At 35.7% G+C, this 21,342-nt stretch overlaps 1 protein-coding gene across 12 annotated transcripts in view; it reads right to left on the bottom strand.

Moving 5' to 3' along the window:
- The window catches only part of RBMS3 (RNA binding motif single stranded interacting protein 3), a 743,496-nt gene that overhangs the window by 145,132 nt on the left and 577,022 nt on the right, over positions 1-21,342 (bottom strand). For all 12 annotated transcript variants that reach the window (XM_008009337.3, XM_008009341.3, XM_008009343.3 and 9 more), the window contains one exon: positions 14,535-14,641. In XM_008009337.3, the coding sequence (XP_008007528.2) occupies positions 14,535-14,641 (107 nt within the window). The remainder of the gene's footprint in view (positions 1-14,534; positions 14,642-21,342) is intronic.

Genomic DNA, 21,342 nt, shown 5'->3' with positions numbered 1-21,342 from the left:
AGAGTGCTCAGGGCCAGGGTTTTATCTCTCTCCTTTACTGCAATACAGTGGTGACATTCGGTTTCTTATCCCAACTATTATTTATTTCCTGGTGATTCCCAAATGTTTGTCTCAAACTCAAGTTTCTATTCTGAATTCCAGAAACATATCATCAAGTTTAACTAGTAAGCTCAATGCATGATTACTGCCTTCTTACAAGTTACGATTTCTTGTTTGGGTGTTTATGAATATATTTTGGTATAACATCTTCTCCTATATTAGCTTAAAACCTCTTTCCAATCCATCAGTCACACCATTGTGTTATGAGGATTGCTCTTGAGAGAGGCAAATCTGACCACATTATGGTCCTCCTTTCAGCAGCATCCTATTACTTTGAGAGAAAATCTGGCCCACAGAAATCTCACGATCAAGTGCCTTTGTACCTACTGGTCTCCACGTCTTTTATTTTTTCACCTCTAGACTTCACCCTTTACCAAACTTAGACATACATTCACCTTGCCCTGGAGCATTACCCCTGGACATTTGCAAGGGCAGTTTTTGGCTGCAAACTCTCCATCACTGTCTGTAGGAATATTTCTATTCTATTATTTCAGCCTCAGACAAGATATCATAGCCTCTTAAAGCCAGCTCTATCTCCAGGTGGCATTAAAGGCATTAACTATTGCCTTTGTCCTGCTCCCATGACCCAGTGTGGAAGCTAATATGACCATGCTTTGCCATGTGTGTCTCCCAACTGGTCATGCTCATCTTGATATCTCCTCTTTCTAGCCCAGTGTTTGGGACATTGCAGAGGCTCCATAAATGGTAGTTAAATGAATTAATACATGAATAAATCACCTAAAGAAATGTTTGTATTTGAACTTTAATTTTTTATTTGAAAATAGTTTAAACTTTTTTTCCATTTTGTTAGTAAAATTTACTTTGGAAAAGCTTCAGTTGGACTCAGCTGAACGTTTAAAGATAATTTTTTTAGCCTTTGATTGGTCAAAGAGATAGGAGGAAGCGAGTTTAGTACAGAAATTGCTAAGAGACCTTCCTGATGATGTGGGCTCGAACCAAATTACAGGCAGGAACCTAGGAGGAATTAGAAGAAGCTGAAAACCTGGAGGCCCTTCTTCATGAAATTACTGGCCTAGAATCAGGATAAGAGAAAAACTATTAAAAGTCATTTTGACAGCTTCAATAAGTTTTTCAAAAATCAAACAAATAACATGCAGGGGATTTATCACTTTAAATGCAGCAAAACGGTCAGAGAACAGAGAAAATTAACTTCTTTATGTTTGATAAAAGAACATCAAAGGGAGTCTTAATATTGTTATTTACATGCACTGTATCATCACAATCTTTTTTCTTTTTGGCTTTTGCTAACATCGTACTATCAGGCAGAATTTTTCCCTATATGGCAATCAAGAAGGACAAGATAGAAAGATGCCATCAGAACTAATACTGGAAGCCTGAGAAAGCTTATGGCACAGAAAATGCTAGGCTAAAGGAGAAGCAGAAGAAAAGTATAATATGATATAGTTAGCTAAGGTCTCAGAATCTTGGAAAAAAAAATGTTTTAATCGGCATTTGTCATTAAAACCAAACTTAAATTAATTAATTGATACCATAAAAAGACAAGACAGTGTTATCATATTTTATGTAGGTTCACCTGTTTTTATCTCAATTTAAATGGCTGAATTTCATAGATTCCAAGACACAGGTTTTTTTTTTTTTCACATTTTAATATCTGTGAAATTGGGATTTACATGATAATTGATAGCATTTTATAGTATGTCAAGTTCCTTTTCTTTTATTAGTGGTATTTAAAGTAATACTTCATCTTTAATCAATGGTGTCTTATAGTCAATGATGTAGTACTTGACTATACTGTGAAATTCCACCATAATATGGTTAAGTAGGATGAAAAATATACAATGTTGAGATTGCTACTAAAGTGAGTCTGTGTGGCTAGACAGAGGAAAGTTCCAGGAATTTGGTTAATTGACCCATATTCTTCCAGGTTCCATTTATAGTTTGATGTTACCTGGAGGTTGTAAACTGTTGCTGAAACATTGATGAGGATAATTCTGAATCTTGTGGCAGGGTGGGATGGCCAGGACACTACCAACAACTCCAGAAATCTCCCAGTTGGTAGGTGCCACATATAGTTGTCTTGATCCATGGAGAATGGGTCAGGAGGCCCAATCAGGGTACAAAGATATTTATCGTCAAATTTTCCACTTATAATTGCTTGCTGTAATCTTCCCAGCCTTAAGCCCTTCCTAAATTTCCCACTGCTAACCCTGCCCAAGAACGTAAGTATGTTATACTACTCTAGTCCTTGAGAACATAGGCTAGGCAGAGAACTGAAGCTCATCACCAATTACATTAATCCAAACTTACACTATTACAGGGATTTACATGACTTACTTTTTATCCTTAGTGATCATAGGTTAGTAAATATTGGGCCTAGTACCTTTAAAATAAAACATTTAACTAAATAAGAAAGTTTTCATGCTGAATTACTGAGAATTCAAGTTCTTGTGCCAAAAGAAAGAATTATTTTAAGATTAGAAGGTCCATTAACCTTGAGCTTGCTCTCTAAATTGCAGATAAAGCATATAAAATAAATACAACCGTATCTGGTGTTCTAAGTACAAAAACCAACTTGCAAGTGCTAACATGCATCATAATGGCCAAAAACTCTTTTCAAGATCACATATGCAAAAAATCTCCTTCAGTTTAAGATTAAAAAGATCATTTGCAGAACCTGGCAATGTTGGTAGATATATCTTAATTTTTTTCAAGGTCATCTTAAACAAAAATTGGGACAACTAATTACCAAGCACTGTGATATAAACAAATAAAATAGTGATAAACTATGTATATGATGCTCTTACCTTGGAAAATGGTCTAAAATGTTCTAAGCCTAGGTAGTATTACCATATTTTCCAAATAATTCTTTAGATATACCATTTTCTAGGAATTGTGCTTCGGTTTCTCCTTATTTTTATCTCTAGTGGCTTAATTCTATGTCTCCAAAATATCAAGATTCCACTGTTCAGTATTATAAAATTCAATTGCACCCTATATGCCTTCAAAGCTAATAGAAAGGTTGTGTTCCCAGACTGCATTGTCAAGTTTTCATATTTATAAGAAGAATATTGACTGGTGACTGGTCAAACATTTAATGAGCTAGATGCACCATTAAGAGCAGATTCAACTAAAGACAAGGGGGCTATTTTACTGACTGTGTCTTCTGTCCCTCAATTCTAAGAATGTCCCAAAGCACATACTTTACATTAGCATTAGTAACAACTAGTGACAGCCAAATGCTGTAAAAAAAAAAAAAAAAAAAAAAAAAAAAAAAAAAAAAAAATTGCCATGATCAAGTAGGCTTCATCACTGGCATGCAGGGTTGGTCCAACATATGAAAATTATGAAATGCAATTAATCACATAAACAGAACTAAAGAAAAAAAACACTTGATTATCTCAAATGATGCAGAAGAGAATTTCAATAAATTTCAACATCCCTTCATCTTAAAAACTCTCATTAAACAAGGTTTTGAAGGGACATAGCTTAAAATAATAAGAGTCATCTATGAAAAACCTATAGTCAACATCATACTGAATGGGCAAAAGCTGGAGGCATTCCTCTTAAAAACCAGTACCAGACAAGGATGCCCTCTCTCAGCGCTTCTATTCAACACAGTATTGGAAGTCCTAGTCAGATCAATTAGGCAAGAGAAATAAATAAAGGGCATTCAAATAGGAAGAGAAGTCAAACTATCCCTGTTTGCAGACAACATGATTCTACATCTAAAAAATCCCATAGTCTCAGCCCAAAAGCTCAGTCCACTGATAAACAACTTCAGTAGAGTTTCAGGATACAAAATCAATGTACAAAAATTACTAGCATTCCTATACAGCAATTGCAGCCAAGTCGAGAGCCAAATCAGGAAGGCAATCCCATTCACGATTGCCACAAAAAGAATAAAATACCTAGAAATACAGCTAACTAGGGAGGTGAAGGATCTCTATGATGGGCATTACAAAACACTGTGCAAATAAATCACAGAAGACACAAACAGATAGAAAAATATCCCATGTTCATGGATAGGAAGACTCAATATCATTAAAATGGTCATACTGCCCAAAGCAATTTCAATGCTATACCTATCAAGCTACTAATGACATTATTCACAGAACTAGAAAAAAAAAAAAACTATTTTAAAATTCATATGAAACAAAAAAGAGCCTGAATAGCTAAGGAAATCGTAAGCAAGAAGAACAAAGTTAGAGGCATCACGTTACCTGACTTCAAACTACACTACAGGGCTATAGTAACTAAAACAGCATGATGCTGCTCGAAAACAGGCACACAGACCAATGAAAGAGAATAGAGAGCCCAGAAACAAGACCAGAAACAAGGTCGCATACCTATGACCATTTGATCTTCAACAAAGCTGACAAAAGCAATGGGGAAAAGACTCCCTATTCAATAAATGGTGTTGGGATAACTGGCTCACCATATGCAGAAAATTGAAGCTGGACCCCCTCCCTTACATCATGTATAAAATAAACTCTAGATGAATTAAAGACTTGAATGTAAAACTAAAAAATATAAAAACCCTGAAAGATAACCCAGGCAATACCATCATGTACATAGGAATGGGCAAAAATTTCATGACAAAGATATCAAAAGCAATCACAACAACAGCAAAAATTGACAAATGTAAGCCAACTAAACTTAAGAGCTTCTGCACAGAAAAAAAAAAGATCAACAGAGCAAACAGACAACCTACAGAATGGAAGAAAATATTTGCAAACTACGCATCTGACAAAGGTCTAATATTGAACATCTATAAGAACTTAAATTTACAAGAATAAACCAAACAACCCCATTAACAAATGAGCAAAACACATGAACAGACAATTTTCAAAAGAAGACATACATGTGGCCAATAAGTATATGAAGAAAAGCTCACCATCACTGATCATTAAAGAAATGCAAATCAAAACCACAATGAGATATCATCTAACACCAGTCAGAATGGCTATTACTAAAAAGTCAAAATATAGCAGATGCTGGTGAAGTTGCAGAGAAAAGAGAACACTTATAAACTGTTGGTGGGAGTGTAAGTTGGTTCAACCATTGTGGAAAGTAGTATTCCCCAAAGAGCTAAAAGTAGAACTACCATTTGACCCAGCAAACCCATTGCTGGGTATATACCCAGAGGAATATAAATCATTCTACCACAAAGACACATGCATGCAAATGTTCATTTTTAAATCATTCTACCACAAAGACACATGCATGCAAATGTTCATTTTTGCACTATTCACAATAGCAAAGACATGGAATCTACCTAAATGCCCATCAATAACAAATTGGATAAAGAAAATGTGATACATATACACTATGGAATACTATGTAGTTCAAAAGAAGAATGAGATCTTGTCTTTTGTGGGAACCTGGATAGAGCTGGAGGCCATTGTCCTTTGCAAACTTATGCTGGAACAGAAAACCTAATACTATATGGTCTTACTTACAAGTGGAAGCTAAATGATGAGAATTCATGAACACACAGAAAAGAACAACAGACACTGGGTTCTACTTGAGGGTGGAGGCTGGGAGGAGAGAGAGGAGCAGGGAAAGTTACTATTAGGTACTAGGCTTAATACCTGGGTAGTGAAATGATCTGTACAACAAACCCCTGTGACAGGAGCAAACAAAATAACATTTCATAAATTGCATCAATAACATTATTTGTAAGGACACTAAAAATTCAAAACTCTAAAAATTACACAGAAGAGTTTAGTAATACCATCCTTCATGTCTCAGTTAGGATGTGGAAGCTGAAAGGTCATGTACATTCAGCTCTATGGAGATAGAAATTCGATAAGCCACTAGCTTAGAATGCTGCTTCTGTCAAAGATAATTGCTATGAACCACAGTGGAAAGTACTTCAACATGAGGAATCCTTCTCATAGACACCAAGGTTGCATAAGAACCTCTGGTATCCAAAATTCATTGTCATTATTTGCCAGAATAGGTAAGTTAATAATTCATTTCTTTCTCTTTGAAAATATTGACCATTTAACAGTTCTCAATTGTAGCTCAGTCTTTGTTGATTTCTAGCAATAATTCATGTTTTCATTTTACTTTTCTTTTTTCTTCTTCTTTTATCCTTTTATCCAAGCCATTCTCTTCCTGCTAGCTCTTTCGGTTTTTATGATTACATGACCTTCATAGGAAAATTGGCTAGAAACTTGAAAACCACATAACATTCCAGTACTAAATAATGCTTTATGATTTGGAACGTGATCTTACAAAACTATTAATATAATGTGGGTCAAAGTTAAAATATATTATTTTCTACTTGTTTTTTAAAATGTGTTTTATAATCTAAGTAAAAATATAGTTGACAGAATATATTGGTAGCACATTTTTTTTCAAATAAATGTATCATTAAAAAAATTCCTGTTCAGAAAATAAACTGACATGCCATTTAACTGAAAATCAAGGACTTAAAGCATACTAGTCATAGAAACTCCTAGCAAAGTTGGTTTTGAGATTTAAAAACTTTGAGCTGTGATGATATTGTAATAGTTAAAATAAGTTACTATATATAAGCACTTATCATTTGCCAGGCACTGTGTTTTACCTTCGTTACCTCTATGAATCCTTCTGGTCACTAGATACACACTTTGAACCATTCTCAGTCTGCTGGCGAGGAATCGGAAACTTAAGGACTTTGAAAAACCTGCCCAGCATTGTCATAGTATCGTTACTCAGCTCAGAGGTTGTGGATTTGTGACTGGAATTGAGAGTGTGCTCTCTTAATCACTATAGTGCCTAGATAATTGTGAAGATAAGCACACAATACTGAGCACATCACAGATGGTGACACACTCAGTTCCTTAAAATTCATAAAGAATAACTTTTCTCAATGAGTGTATCAGACAACTCAGCATTCGTGAACCGTTCACACCCCAAAGCTCCAGTTCCTTCTCTAACTATCATTCCCTCTGTGCCACTCAGCACCCTGGGACATAGAGGTATCTACTGGCCCAGTGACAAGGTGAAGCTTTTCAAAATTAGGAAACATATCCTGTTTGTAAATGCACATACAGCAATTTCTTAGTTACCCACCCTGAAAATCAGACAAAGAATCAGTTCATATTTAGTAACAAGAGGAATATACACTGATGTTCTTGTGTCTGCTACTATAGTTCTTGTTATTTTTATTATTACTTTGACTTTCGTTTTCTTTTACAGTTGCATAGATATGAAGCCATTTACTGCTAATGATTTCATTCCTACAACACTAAATTATATTGTACTCCACTTTTAATCTCCTACTCTGCAGACAGAGAAGATCTTTGCCATTTTAAGCTCCAAGGGAGAAGGGAATCTGTCTGTCTTACACCACGTCCATACTACCAGACCTACGCCTCCCACATAATGGACACTCAATAAATCCTTATTGATGACTGAATACTTTTTGCTTAAGTTGCTTCTTCTTTAATATTGTCTTTAAAACAAACTCTTTCAAATGTAATTCTTCTCTTAAAAAGAATATTTCTGTAAAAAGTAGTCATACATGGCCGGGCATGGTGGCTCATGCCTGTAATACCAGCACTTTGGGAGGCCGAGGCAAGTAGATCACCTGAGGTCAGGAGTTCGAGACCAGCCTGGTCAACATGGCAAAACCCTGTCTCTACTAAAAGTACAAAAATTAGCCAGGCATGGTGGCGGGCACCTGTAATCCCAGCTACTCAGGAGGCTGAGGCTGGGGAATTGCTTGAACCCAGGAGGCAGAGGTTGTAGTAAGCTGAGATTGTGCCACTGTACCCCAGCCTAGGCGACCAGAGTGAGACTCCATCTCAAAAAAAAAAAAAAAAAAAAAAAAAAAAGTAGTCATACACTAAGAAAGTAAGAAAGCAAATAGGGAACCCAGGGGTATTAAAAGGGCTCTCAAATTGAGAATGTGCATTTCCAATGTGCATTCAGGGCAGGGGTTTCCTCATGCCTATTGAGGCGCACATCCTCACACATTGTCAGTGCATAACGCAAATTATTACTCAATAAGGGAACAAATGCCTGTGATAACAATGATACTGATGACAATGATGGTGATAAAGACATGGTTGTAATTCACAATTGCGATGCCAAATCTGTAAGTATTCACTGTCCTTCAAAAAACAAACAGAACTAGAATGTATCCCTCAAGGAATGTTTACTCATCTATAATTTAAATATGGGATATAACTGTTGTATCATTTATATGGCTATCTGCCTACTTAGGAATCTAACAAGACATCTTTGTTTTAATCATAAATGAATTTAGTCAGAATAAATAATTACACCCAAAGTATTGAGGCACAATGGGGAGGAAACTGGGTGTTTGGAATCAGGTTTTCTCAACTTTCCCTGCATTTGGCTATGGACCCAAAACAGCCTGACAATCCCATTCTCCCACATGACCTTTGCAGGCCTTCATTCACTTACTGGCACTGAAGAGAATTTTTATTAATAGTAGGTCTGAATGGGTAAGAGTTATAAAACTTTACAGCACAGGGGAAGTTTTCATTCATCACTGTAAAAAGTTGATATCAAGTCTGAAAATAGACAACATATTATCTGGGTTATAGATCATAACAAATCACTTAGTGTAAGCTGGCTGCGATGAAACTGATAACAGCTTTCAGCTCACTAGTAGTAGGTTTTGTGAGTGCATTAACGGGACTTACTAATTTAAGGAACTTAAACTACTTTATGTCAGAATATTCTATCCCTTAAAAGTTTTCAAACTAACATTTCCAGGCAGGATCACAAGCACTGAACTATCCCATGTGGTGACATTCACATCTAGTTTGAGTGAATGGTGCCCTTAATATTGTGCAATGCACATACTGTACTCCTGTACCCAGAAGACTGTGATTTGGGGAAATAAAAATGCATTTAAATAAAATATCTTTAATAATTACTATATCATCATACCTAACCTAAAACTTACTCTTTAATTAGAAATAGGTAAATAATTCCAATTATTATTATTTTTTTTTTATTTTTTATTTTTTGAGATGCAGTCTCGCTCTGTCACCCAGGCTGGAGTCCAGCGGCGCTATCTCGGTTCACTGCAAGCTTCTCCTGGGTTCACGCCATTCTCCTGCCTCAGCCTTCTGAGTAGATGGGACTACAGGCGCCCACCACCATGCCTGGCTAATTTTTTGTATTTTTTGTAGAGTCGGGGTTTCACTGTGTTAGCCAGAATGGTCTCAATCTCCTGACCAGGTGATCCTCCTGCCCCGGCCTCCCAAAGTGCTGGGATTACAGGTGTGAGCCACCATGCCCGGCCAAGAATTCCAAATCTTAATATTCCTAGAATGCATCTCCAGAAATCTTATGTGATTTTCTCTTCAACATAACCTGTAAACTATTTCTGGGAACCTGAGTGTTGATTGTTAACGATATCACATTAGTTCCACAAGTTCATTTTCATGTTGAGGCTATGAAAATAATCTTGTTAAATGTTTCTATAGTAAGGAAAAAAATCTCTTCAGAGCATCAGATGGAGAGAAAATGTTTAGTATTAGTCATTACTTTTAAACTGACTCCAGCAGAGAATTGTAAACAAGATAAAGGAAAGAAATGTCACTTTATTGATTTTTGCTTTTATCATAACACATTGGCATTTTTTCAATAGACATCTGAGTACTTTACTGGGTTACTTCTTGTTCAATTTCCATGTCCCTTGTTTGTGTCCATAGCCAAAACATCATTTCTGGGAAGTACAATTCCCAAAGCAATTGCTGTCAATGGCATTTACTAACTCAATTAATAGAGCTTGGGAAGATTTTGTGAAAGCTAGATCAGAGTTTTCGAGCCAGTGTGAAGTGGTTGGTTGATATTTGGCCTACTTAAGGATAAAACACCAGCATAGAAATTTGGTGAAACAGCACCATATTCTGGAATTTGAAACTTAGCATTTATCTACATTTGAAAATTCTTAAAGAAACCCAAAGACTACCCACAACCAAAGTTAACATAAAGCATTTTTTAAAATTTAAGTGTCTCTCATCATAGTGTAAACATATCCATTCTTTGATTTAATCCAATCATCTTTACAACACAGTTCAATAAAGGTTGCAAAAACAGGCATATCACAAGTTCACATGTGTGTCTGTTTATGTGTTGTGACGCTATATCGGTAGTGGTTAAATAAGTGAATGAATCAATGAATGCATGAGTAAATGTCTATTTTAGTTTACAACTATCTTTACTGGGACACTAAGTTACCATCAATCAAATTTTGATCTGACCATCTAGAAAATTCTGCAGCTATTTACTTTTGGATCAGCTGTTATTATTTGTGGTATAAAGTACAATTTGGTGACTTTTTGGTAGTCATTGGAAAAGTCTTCTTTGGGAACACAGAAAAAAGCAACAGGATTTCCTGATATATTTTTGAACTGAATTGAAACGTTTCTGATTCCACACCACGCCACCAATCATTTGGGAGAGCACAAACATGGTTGATGCAGACAGTATTTTGCCTAAAGTAAAAAAGAGCCTCAGATGTATAGAATATCTGGCCAACACAATGTTACCAGGGGCCATCAGGGACACTGTGATGATTAAGTTAGATTACTTCTGAGATAGGGACGACATTAAACATATTTTACTACCAAGAGGTCATAAACACTAGCCAATCAGAATTTAAATGCACGAGTAGGATTTGGGAGAACTCCTGCTGTGCCAGCCAGCACCGCATTCTTGCTGGATCATGATGCTCCTGGAGGAGCCACTGGGGAGGAAGGGGAAGTGGAGTTGCACTGATGGCCTAGGGGTAGTGTCTACTTACCAAATGATAAGATATATTTTAATATGCCAACAAGTTGCATGGCCCTGCTAGTATATGGAAGTTGAAAATCAGCCCTGCCCTTGGCTTCAGCTTCTTTAGGACGGTGGTTTTCAAAGGGTGGCCTAAAGACACCAAGAATTCCTAAGATCATCTTAGGAGATCTATAGGGTTCTCCCTTTTTAGATGACTTATCTAGATGAAGGTAGATTTTTCTCTATATGTTTAAAGCAAGACAGTGTATAGCAAAAGAGAGAATGCTGAAGTACATGCACAAATCTGGCCATTTTTTACTGAGTCAGACATTAAGTGACTTGTAAAAATATAAAAGTGCACCACTTTTCCCAAAAAATTGCCTCTGTTTTAAAAAAGTATATTTTAATAAAGTATACTATTTTTATCAGCACAAGATGAATTAATTTGTTATTATTTATTTTGTTGTGAGTAATAAATTTTTTAAGAGTGTAAAGGGATCCAGAGACCAAGAGTTTGAGAACTGCTGCTTAAGGAAATAAAACAATAAGAACTGTAGAACACCAAGGAGGAAGAGCCTAATAGCCCCAATCCCTCCATCATTTTACTCAGAGTTCCAATTGTCGCTTGAAAGATTCGTTAATAATTTAAAAATATCCTTGTGTTTTTCACTTATGCAGAACATGGTCACTAGCATATATTTATATTTCAAAATCTTGCTAATTTATACTAATATCTGTGTATAAAGTTTTCTGTATTAGATTTTTTTCATAAAGAAATGCATTTAGCCAAACATTGCTAATAAATTTTTTATCAAAATGCCATGAGGAAAAAACAGCTTTAAACAGTAAATTAAAAATTTAATTACTCTATTAATTGGCATGCTTATGGTACGTCTAAAATGCTTGTAATCTATTGGTTTTGTATCCTAAGAATTTCATCAGAAATCTCTTTCACATGACCATTTTTACTTGTCTTTTAAGAGAGAGGAAAAGTAAACATTAACCTCAGTCTGTGCTATTATCTTCAATTCCACAGCAGCATAATCTAAACTACCATCTTTCATTTCATCTAAGACAAGGATTGAAAGGTGTACCATTGTTTCATATATCAAAACAAACAAGCAAAAACAAACACCCCAAATGATCTCTTTATAAAGTTGGTATGCCAACCTTAGTATAATGATAAATGAAAAACAAAACTACCCATTAAAAACAGACACCAAAGAAAGTTACTTGTCTCAATCATGACACTGAATGAAGGAAGGGGTTAAAAAATCCTCCTTTAAGAATCTGACCCAGATCCTGGCTTTGGTTAGTGTTTTTATTTATGAAGCCAGTGTGGTCAAAGACCTTAACCAGAGAATGTAGGTAGTGCCCCCAAGTGACTAACAGGAGCAAATGCATATTATCTTGTAAAATGTCACTCAGTGTAAGAGAACCAATTTCAGAAGCTTTAAAGTGTGGCAAACAACAACAAAGACATGTGTCTTAGGATCAAATACAGTAACCAGAATTGCCTGGCATATAAAATTAATTAAATATCGCTTATATAGGATTAATGTGTATCATGACATACTTTATCAACATGCTAATATACTTTAGCAAGTAAAATGCAAGGGGGAAATGGAAGCAAAAAATATATAAAATGACGGACACAGTTATCCAACACTCTTCAGGTATCTACTTCTAAGACCACAATCAAAGTGTACAAATTAATATGTGCATCCCCAAACCAAGAAATTCGATAAGCATATTTCTAGGGCATGCTATTTCTCTGCCTAATCTATTTTCTCTTAATGTGTATATATATTTGAAATATATTTTATTGGTCACAGATAAATTATATTACAGTCCCTTGATTTTCATAGATCAACAGGAAAATTTATAGCTCTTAAAAATAAACTTTTGAAAACAAAGATTAGGAATATACCTTTAAAACCTATGTTTAAATTATAAGGTGCTCTGGGTCCTAAACTTAACTCCACAATGCTTCCACACCATAGTATATATAGCATTTATCATGCTTTGAAGCAAAGTCTTAGATTCTATATACAGTAGCCAGGTGGCAGCTGTAACTCTCTATATTTTGTCTTTATTGATTCCATTTTCAAGAAATGTACACTGAGGTGAAGTGTCTTGCTGCAATTGCCATCTATTGTATGAAGGTAATATTACAGTTCCTTAAGGAGACAGAAACTGAAGCTTCTGTCATAAATGCCAAGTTGCTAATTGAGTCTTGGGGCTTTATGATGATAATCCGTGACCCCAAGATATCTCTAATTAGCAGGCATTTTATCCAACCAAATTTTAAAATGTCAAATGAGTCTTTCTAGATTATGGCTGTTTGGTAGGGGACATGTGATAATGAGTACTATCAGGCATCAGTTGTCTTCTGGGGCCAGTAGGGTTATCTGCTGATGCACTGGACTCCATGCTGAAAACACATGGATCACTCCCTCCACCTCCTTTTGAGAATATAGTATCCACTGCCTTTCTAAAGTTGAGAATATTAAAACTCTTGTCTTTTTTTTATTAGCTTTTGAGGCCCAATGATGATTCTGTTTTTCATGTCTTAATGTAATGAGTTACAGTTTACATAGTACTTGAACACAACTATAACCTTTAAGAGGGGTTTTGAGACCTGCATGGAAACACTCAAAACAAAAAATGGTCTTAGAAACAGAAACTGAAAAAAGGCTAAAGGATTTGCTAAGAAAAATTCCAGCCTCCTTTCTTTCTTACCACTATTCTGTCAGTATTCAAAGTGTAAAATGCTGCATCAAGTACAATGCTTCTTAAATGACAAATGGATGAAGTAGGTGCTTTGAATGAAATACTAAATAAAGCTCTTCTGTTGAAATTATGGCCTTGATACAAAATGGCATTTATTCAAGTCATTCAAACAACTCTATTCCATTTCACAAATAATGAAAAGACCTCATGGAAGCTCAGGCGCCTTTTCCTTGTCTTCTTAAAAAAAAAGGAACAAAAAGAACACATTCCTAAGTGGCACTGGATCCATAAGCTGGTTTATCTACCAATTTGTATTGAGGGTAAATGGATAGTGAGCTGTTCAGTACTTTTCCTTCTTGTTGTGAAAAGCAAAATGCTGTATGTATCAACTTTTCTTACTCCTTTTTGACCAATAGACAATATCTTATTACATATATATACACACACACACACATATATGTACATATATATGTATAACAGATATCAAAACATTTATGAACCTATGGGAATATGCATAAATATACATACATGTGCAAGTAAATCATCTCAATAGCAGGATGAAAAACAACCAAATTTCACCTGCCTGTTTCAAAACACAAACGTTCAACTCTCCCTACTGATTTCACTGAAAATATTTTGTTAAGTAATTATACCCTCATTTTATAGCTATTATACAGATAGAAATCAATTCTTTGTAGATAAGTATTTCAGTGAGTTCCTTTCAGGTTCAAGTTTGCTTAAAGACAAAAGACTTGCTATCGTGCAGAACTGAGGTTAATTTTGCAGTCCTCTACTCCTTCTCAATAATGTCATCTAGAACACATTAACATGAGGCTGCTCATTTGCCCCTTTGAAGATACTGGGTATTCCATGGGACCCAATTTCATCATGGCACCATACGTCTGCCCTGCCACCTTCTGAGGGATATCTACTGCCAAATTTCAGAACAAACGTTGTCAGTTAGGACTCACCTCTCCTTCCCTGGGCCAAGGCCTCCCATTCTGGGTATATTTGCTTTGATTCTGTCGCTTCTTTTGTCCTCCATCAGCAAATTTGCACAGCAAAGGCTCACTGGGGGCTGGGAAGATAAGAAACCAATTCTACATTAACAAGTCCCCCTTCAAAAATAAGTGATTATGTGAGTCACAGTAGTGCTTTGTAATGAATATCGTTTGAAGTAACATCTTGCTTCTGAAGAGATATTTGGCCCCCTTTTAGTCTCAGCTCTGTTGGCCGCTGTTCTAACTAACTGGGCTTCAAAAAAGTACTGGCAGATCATAAAAGAATAGAACAAATATTGTTGAAAAAATAATCAGTTGAAGCAGAATGTGAAATTTGCTTCAGAAGTAAAGAGGCAAGCACCGACCCTTCAAGTAATGTCAGAAACATGTTCATAATCGGTATTTATATGTGGATAAATATTGCTTCCTCAAAGCAACCGTGTTTGCACTGTAGAAACTGAAGCATTCAATTTTGGAAAGAGATGATTAGGAGCTTCTTTCTCAAAAGAGAGACATTTTGCTAACCGCAATCAAATTAGCTTTTTAAAAATTAGTCCTCTGTAATTTCTAAATGGCTAGAAGCTGATGCTCCACCCAACCCTCTTCACTCCAATTTTCCAGCAAAATCTAATCAGAATCCCGGAGAGAACAATTATTAGAATGTTAAGTGAACCCGCATGATAAAAATATAGCCAAAGGATGTGACTGTAACTTGTGAGTCCCGGATTGCTAGAGGTCGTCCTACATGACTCAGGTAAATGTATTTCCCAAGAGAAAGTGACCAAAACTGATGTCTGAACTCCTCTTCCAACAATTACATTGGAAAATGACAATCTTTTAAAACCCAACAGGGCAAAATTATTCTTTGAGAACTGATGTTCTCCTTCACATCCCTGCTTGACTGGAAAATTGCTGCTTGTTATCACAATAAATATATTTTTAAATGAATGAATAAAATGAAAGCCAAAGTGGTCTGACAAACTTGGTTAATACATCAATGTGGCTGGGAAGGTTAATTTCTTAGTTTATCTGCTTGAATTAACCAGATATTAATTTATCAGTTTATAGTCTGAAAACCAAAATGACCAACCTGCACCACTGTTACTCGTTAGGAAAAGTGTGTTTTACTAAAGATTAGTGATACTAAAGGCCCTAATTCTTGACCAATCCCTGTGTCCTTGCCTTTTGCTCTATAATATTGTGGAGCCCTCTCACTCTGACTCTAGATCTGACCCCATGTGATTGCTTTGGCCAGTAGGATGTTAGCAAATGAGACATGAGCAGAAGCTTGAAATGGGTTTAAGTTTTGGGAGTTGCTTCTTTTGCTCCTCTGCATGGCTACGTGAACACGCCCAGGTTAGCCTGCCGGAGGATGAGATGCGAATAAAGATGTGTCATCCTTAACATCCTAACATTGCAGCCAAAGCCGTACTAGATCATCCAATGCCAGCCACCACCCAGACATGTGAACCCATACATCCAAGATCAGCAGTAGTACAGAGTTAACTTGCAGTTAACAACAGAAAAAAATATATAAGCCCAGATGATATAAATTGAGCCCACCACACAAACATGTAAGCTAAAGAAATCTTTATTGTTTCATGCCACTAAGATGTTATAATTGATATGCTGCATTATTGTCTTGTTAGATAACTGGCACAGCTTCCCCAACATCCATTTTTCCCCATTCCCACCCCAGCAAGATTGCTTGCATTTAACTTACCTGGTAAAGTTAAACATTTTTAAGGAATTAATGAGAATTCTAAAATTGTTTCCAAAATCAACAGTGGAAAAAGAGTATAATCAAACAGGTACCTACAAATAAATATTTGAAAATCATTTGGCTCTAAGGGGCAGTCATATTTTGTCAAATCCTTTTTAGCTCACTCTTTATTAGCAGCAACTCTGTTTATCAGTACTGGAGGAAACGGCTCAAAGAGACAAGGGTCACCGTTGCCCAAGAGAAATAAAAAACAAAATGTCATTCCTGCCATATACAGAGCACACAGTTCTGTATAGAGAGAACACTCAATAAATATCATTGCCTCACTGAACACAAGTGGTTTTTCACACTGACTGCTCTGATGAGCCTCTGACTTCAGTGACTTGGGTGAAGCCAGGAAAATCACACGACAGAAAAACTGCATCATGGAATGTCTGTAGATAGTCACTGCCTTTATGTTAGAAGTACTGTAAATTCTGATTCCTGATAATTTATGTTAGAAGTACTGTAAATTCTGAGTCCAGATGAAAAACCTAAATGCTAAATGCAATCATTGCATCCCAATATTATCTGAGTAACATAATTTCCTGTGAGATTTCAAAACTATATATTTATATCACATGTAAAATCTTCCTCCTCTATGGAGTATTTTCTCTCTTGCCATTTTAAAGATTCAGGTACATACAGCTATTAAAATGGGATAGTCACTCTAACATATGAGTTCATCACTGTCAGTGGTACAAATTTCTCACAAGAAGTATATCTAGAAGCACCTTACATTTCTTGCTGTAAAGAAACTGGTTCCAGTTTCTTGTGAGGAGGGATGGCAGCTTTGTGTGCCTCTGTTAGGTAAGAAATTTTCCTACCAACTACATTCACAGACACACGCATAACACCCACAGGCAAGTTTTTTTGTTTGTTTCTTTTTAACAGCTTTATTGAGTCAACTGACATAAAATAAACTGTACATATTCCCAGTATACAATTTGTCAGTGTTGATATATGCATATGCCTACGTGACCATCACCATTGTCAAGATAATGTACATACACATCACCCTTAACAATCAGAAGCTTCTTTCTACTCAAATATAGTCTTTCTTTTTAACCAAGGAATGTTATCCAAGCAGAGGACTTCTTTTTTTTTTTTTTCTTTTTAGTATTTGGTGTTAATAATAGGCTAAAGTTTATCAAGCACTTCCATCTTATATAGATCATTCATTTAATCTTCACTACAACTCTGTGAGGCAACTAATATTTTTCTCTATTTTACCAGTGAAGGAACTGATATTCAGAATGGTTTAGTAGCCTGCAGCAGGTCACACACCTGGGATTTAAACCTAAGTAGCAGCTAAATCACTAAGTGCAGTTGTACCAATACTGAATTAGAAATCAGGCTTTATCTGCTAAGTATCATCCTTGAGAGAAAAACTATCTTGTTATACCTATTTGCACTGTGTCCAAATAAGCAGAATTGGCCCATACATAAGAACTTTTGTGTCCAGATTTATTTTTAAGTCCTACAGTCTATGCATGATGGTTCATCAGTGACCCAATATGGCATGAGATCCAATTTGATTGTCCTCTTGGATGTCTAATTCATACATGAGGAGCATGTTTTCACTCTCTTCCTTAGTCTCATTACCAGTTTTCCCTTAATATCATAAGGCTTATGTTAACATCAAATTTATATGTAAAAAGAGACCAACTTGCTTATTTTGTTCTTAAAACCTTCCCTGATAATTTCCAGATTTTTATCCTGCCTTGCGGCTACAAGAACACATTAACCAGTGGCTACAGAAAATTCTGGGTTTCTTTTCCAAGTTATAAATGATAATCTATTTTTATTTAAGTTTTACCTTTTATATATCTTTCGGTAATGGCTTTTATGAAACATATTTCTATTCTCTGAAGCAGGGTTGTTTATTGTCCCCTAATAATGGTTCTTATAAGGTTTATAGGATAGTCCCTGGTTCTAATAGTCTAGAATATGACTTCTCTTTAGGTAGTTTCTACAGTCTCATATTTCCATAGGCTTTATCATATACTTTGGGGGCACTTAATTGTTAAGGATACCAGCTTCCTGGGTTTGAAGTCTGGCTCCCTTACTTACTAGCTATAAGATACTAGGCAAATTTTTTCCCTCCCTCCCTCTCTCCCTTCCTTCTTTCTTTTCTCTTTCTCTTTCTTTTTTCTTTCTTTCTTTCTTTTCTTTCTTTCTTTCTTTCTTTTCTTTCTTTCTTTCTTTCTTTCTTTCTTTCTTTCTTTCTTTCTTTCTTTCTTTCTTTCTTTCTTCCTTCCTTCCTTCCTTCCTTCCTTCCTTCCTTCCTTCCTTCCTTCCCTCCCTCCCTCCCTCCCTCCCTCCCTCCCTCCCTCCCTCCCTCCCTCCCTCCCTCCTTTCTTTCTTTCTTTCTTTCTTTCTTTCTTTCTTTCTTTCTTTCTTTCTTTCTTTCTTTCTTTCTTTCTTTCTTTCTTTCTTTCTTTCTTTCTTTCTCTCTCTTTCTTACTTTCTTTCTCTCTCTCTTTCTTTCTTCCTTTCCTTTCTTTCTTTCTTTCCCTCCTTCCTTCCTTCCTTCTTTCCTTCCTTCCTCTTTCTTTCTTCCTTCCTTCCTTCTTTCCTTCCATCCTTTTACAATTCTGTGACTCATTTTTCTTATGTATAAAATGGGGAAAATAATGTTAAATACTTCATAGAACTGATGTGAAAGTTTTTTTTTTTTTAAAGAATATTGTATCTAAATAAATACTGAATCCATTTGCTGCTAAGATTATGATTGATTAGAGTCTCTGTCAGCCACTTCCCAGTTATCAACTGTGAAACCTGGTCATGTGTCAGTGTCAGAGAGTTTGGAATGTTTAAGCTTTATTTTCATCAGCTCTGTTCCATTTTAACTCCACAGAGGCTTCGTCAACATACAGAACTTACAACTATCTTCAACAACAACTGAAAGATGTGTTCATGGAAAAGATCTGTGTTTCTAAAATGGTTCCTGTTTGGATAACTTGTCATTGGGTCATCTGGTCACTACAGCACTAAGTCCCTTTCCTGAGTCATTGCCAGAAGTTGGCTTTCATTATCTCCTGGGTATGATGCATGTTATGTTATTATTATCTGTGTTAACCTCCATTTGCCTATGATGAATGATCCCTGTTCCTTTGCTGTTGTTTCTGATCATTAGTACTATTACTATTATTTCGCCACTCAATTGCAAAAGTTCTATTGGCAGTTTAAATCCATCAGGGTTGTATTTTACTACCAGAAAAACTATTGAGCCATCTACATAGTAATAGATTTCACTGGGGTTTCCCTTTTCCAGATTCCATGTCAAAATGTTAAATAATTACTGTTGCTAAAGCTAAGTTCCAGAAAATCTTTCCTCATTAAAAGAGACCATCTCTACCTTTCATTACCTCTCCCTAAAACAATTACATACATATAATTACGTACCTATAATTACATATCCAAAAAGGCAGGTCTTTCCCAATTCCCTTATTTAAACACTTGTATTAAATAAATAAAATAAAATGCTCTAAATGAGTTATTTACACCAATATTTCTTCTACAGACTGGCATAAAAAAATTTAGCAGAGGCCTCCCTTAAACAAATATTACCAAATAACAATGCTCTAGATTGCCAAGGATCAAATATATAAAGAGTATGAGATTCTGGATTTTAAGCCTACCTTATAATTTTCCCTTATTATAAAGAGACCTTTCAAATAATTATTTTTGACACTAACAGAAAATTTAAAAGTCATACAGTGAGATTTTCTTAGCTTTCGACTAAGATCTCTTTGTGAACTGTCTTCATAAATTTTACAATTTTGTAAAGTTCTCAAATATTAGCCACTCTGATACTTGGAGATCTGCATAAGCGTTAGGCTATAAATATTGACAATGACCTATTTATATTTACTGACATTGCTAAGTTAAAACATCTGATTGTATTAATGTTAAGATGATTATATATTGTTAATTTTAACATGATTATAATGGAAGACAGATACAGCCACAATGTTTTACTAGATACATTTTTAAAAACTCCAGAAATACATTTTCAAATGTGCTATTTCAAAAACAATGAATATATTTCCATATTATCCTTAAATTTCAGGAGTCAAATTCAGATTAATTTCCCAAAGAGAAATATTTCATTGAGAGTGGCAGAGAAAACATTAGTAGAATAGGTGAACTAAAATTCACATAATCGTCTAGTTCTCTTCCTAAATACCTTTAAGATAAAATCCAAATTCCTTGATTAGAAAATAAGAATTTTTCCCCTGCATTATATCTTTATTAGTATCCTTCCATCCCTAAATAGTTTACACTTCTGTCACTTCCTTTTTTTTTTTTGAGACAGAGTTTTGCTCTGTCGCCCAGGCTGGAGTTCAGTGGCTTGATCTTGGATCTCAGCTCACTGCAACCTGCCCCTCCCGGGTTCAAGTTATTCTCCTGCCTCAGCCTCCTGAGTAGCTGGGACTCAGCTACACACTACTACATATGCCACCACACCCAGCTAATTTCACTCTCGTCACTTCTAAGTGCAGTTCTTTCCTGCCTGGAATTTCTTTTCCCAGCTGCCCCCACCACACATGCACACACACACCCCTCCATCTGGCAAATGACAAGGAAGCCCTCTTTGACTCCCAGCTCAGAGTGATATTATCCAGTGTGTTTTTGGCCAACTTTCACAGGTTGAATGCTGTTTCTCTTTATGTTAAATAAATCCTTTGACAGGATTGATTTATTTCCAGGTCTGAAGGTAGAAAGTGATCATAGGAGAGGTTGGAGTGAAGTTTGCCATGTCTGTAGTATGTGTGCAATGTGTGTGTGTGTGTACACTGTTAACAGCATTTTGTACTTAGTTATAGACAATACATGAAAGTGATGTTACTCACAGTAAGGTCAATGAACCCAGAAGCAATGGAATCATCACCTGGGAGCTTGTTAGAAATGTAGACTCTTGGGCCCCTTTCTAGACCAACTATATCAAAATCTGTATTTTAACCAGATCCCCAGGTGATTTCTGTGTATGTTAAGATTTGAGAAGAACTG

The sequence above is a fragment of the Chlorocebus sabaeus genome, chromosome 15, assembly GCF_047675955.1.
Source record: "Chlorocebus sabaeus isolate Y175 chromosome 15, mChlSab1.0.hap1, whole genome shotgun sequence".
Lineage (NCBI taxonomy): Eukaryota > Metazoa > Chordata > Mammalia > Primates > Cercopithecidae > Chlorocebus > Chlorocebus sabaeus.
This window is presented reverse-complemented; position numbering and strand designations above follow the sequence as displayed.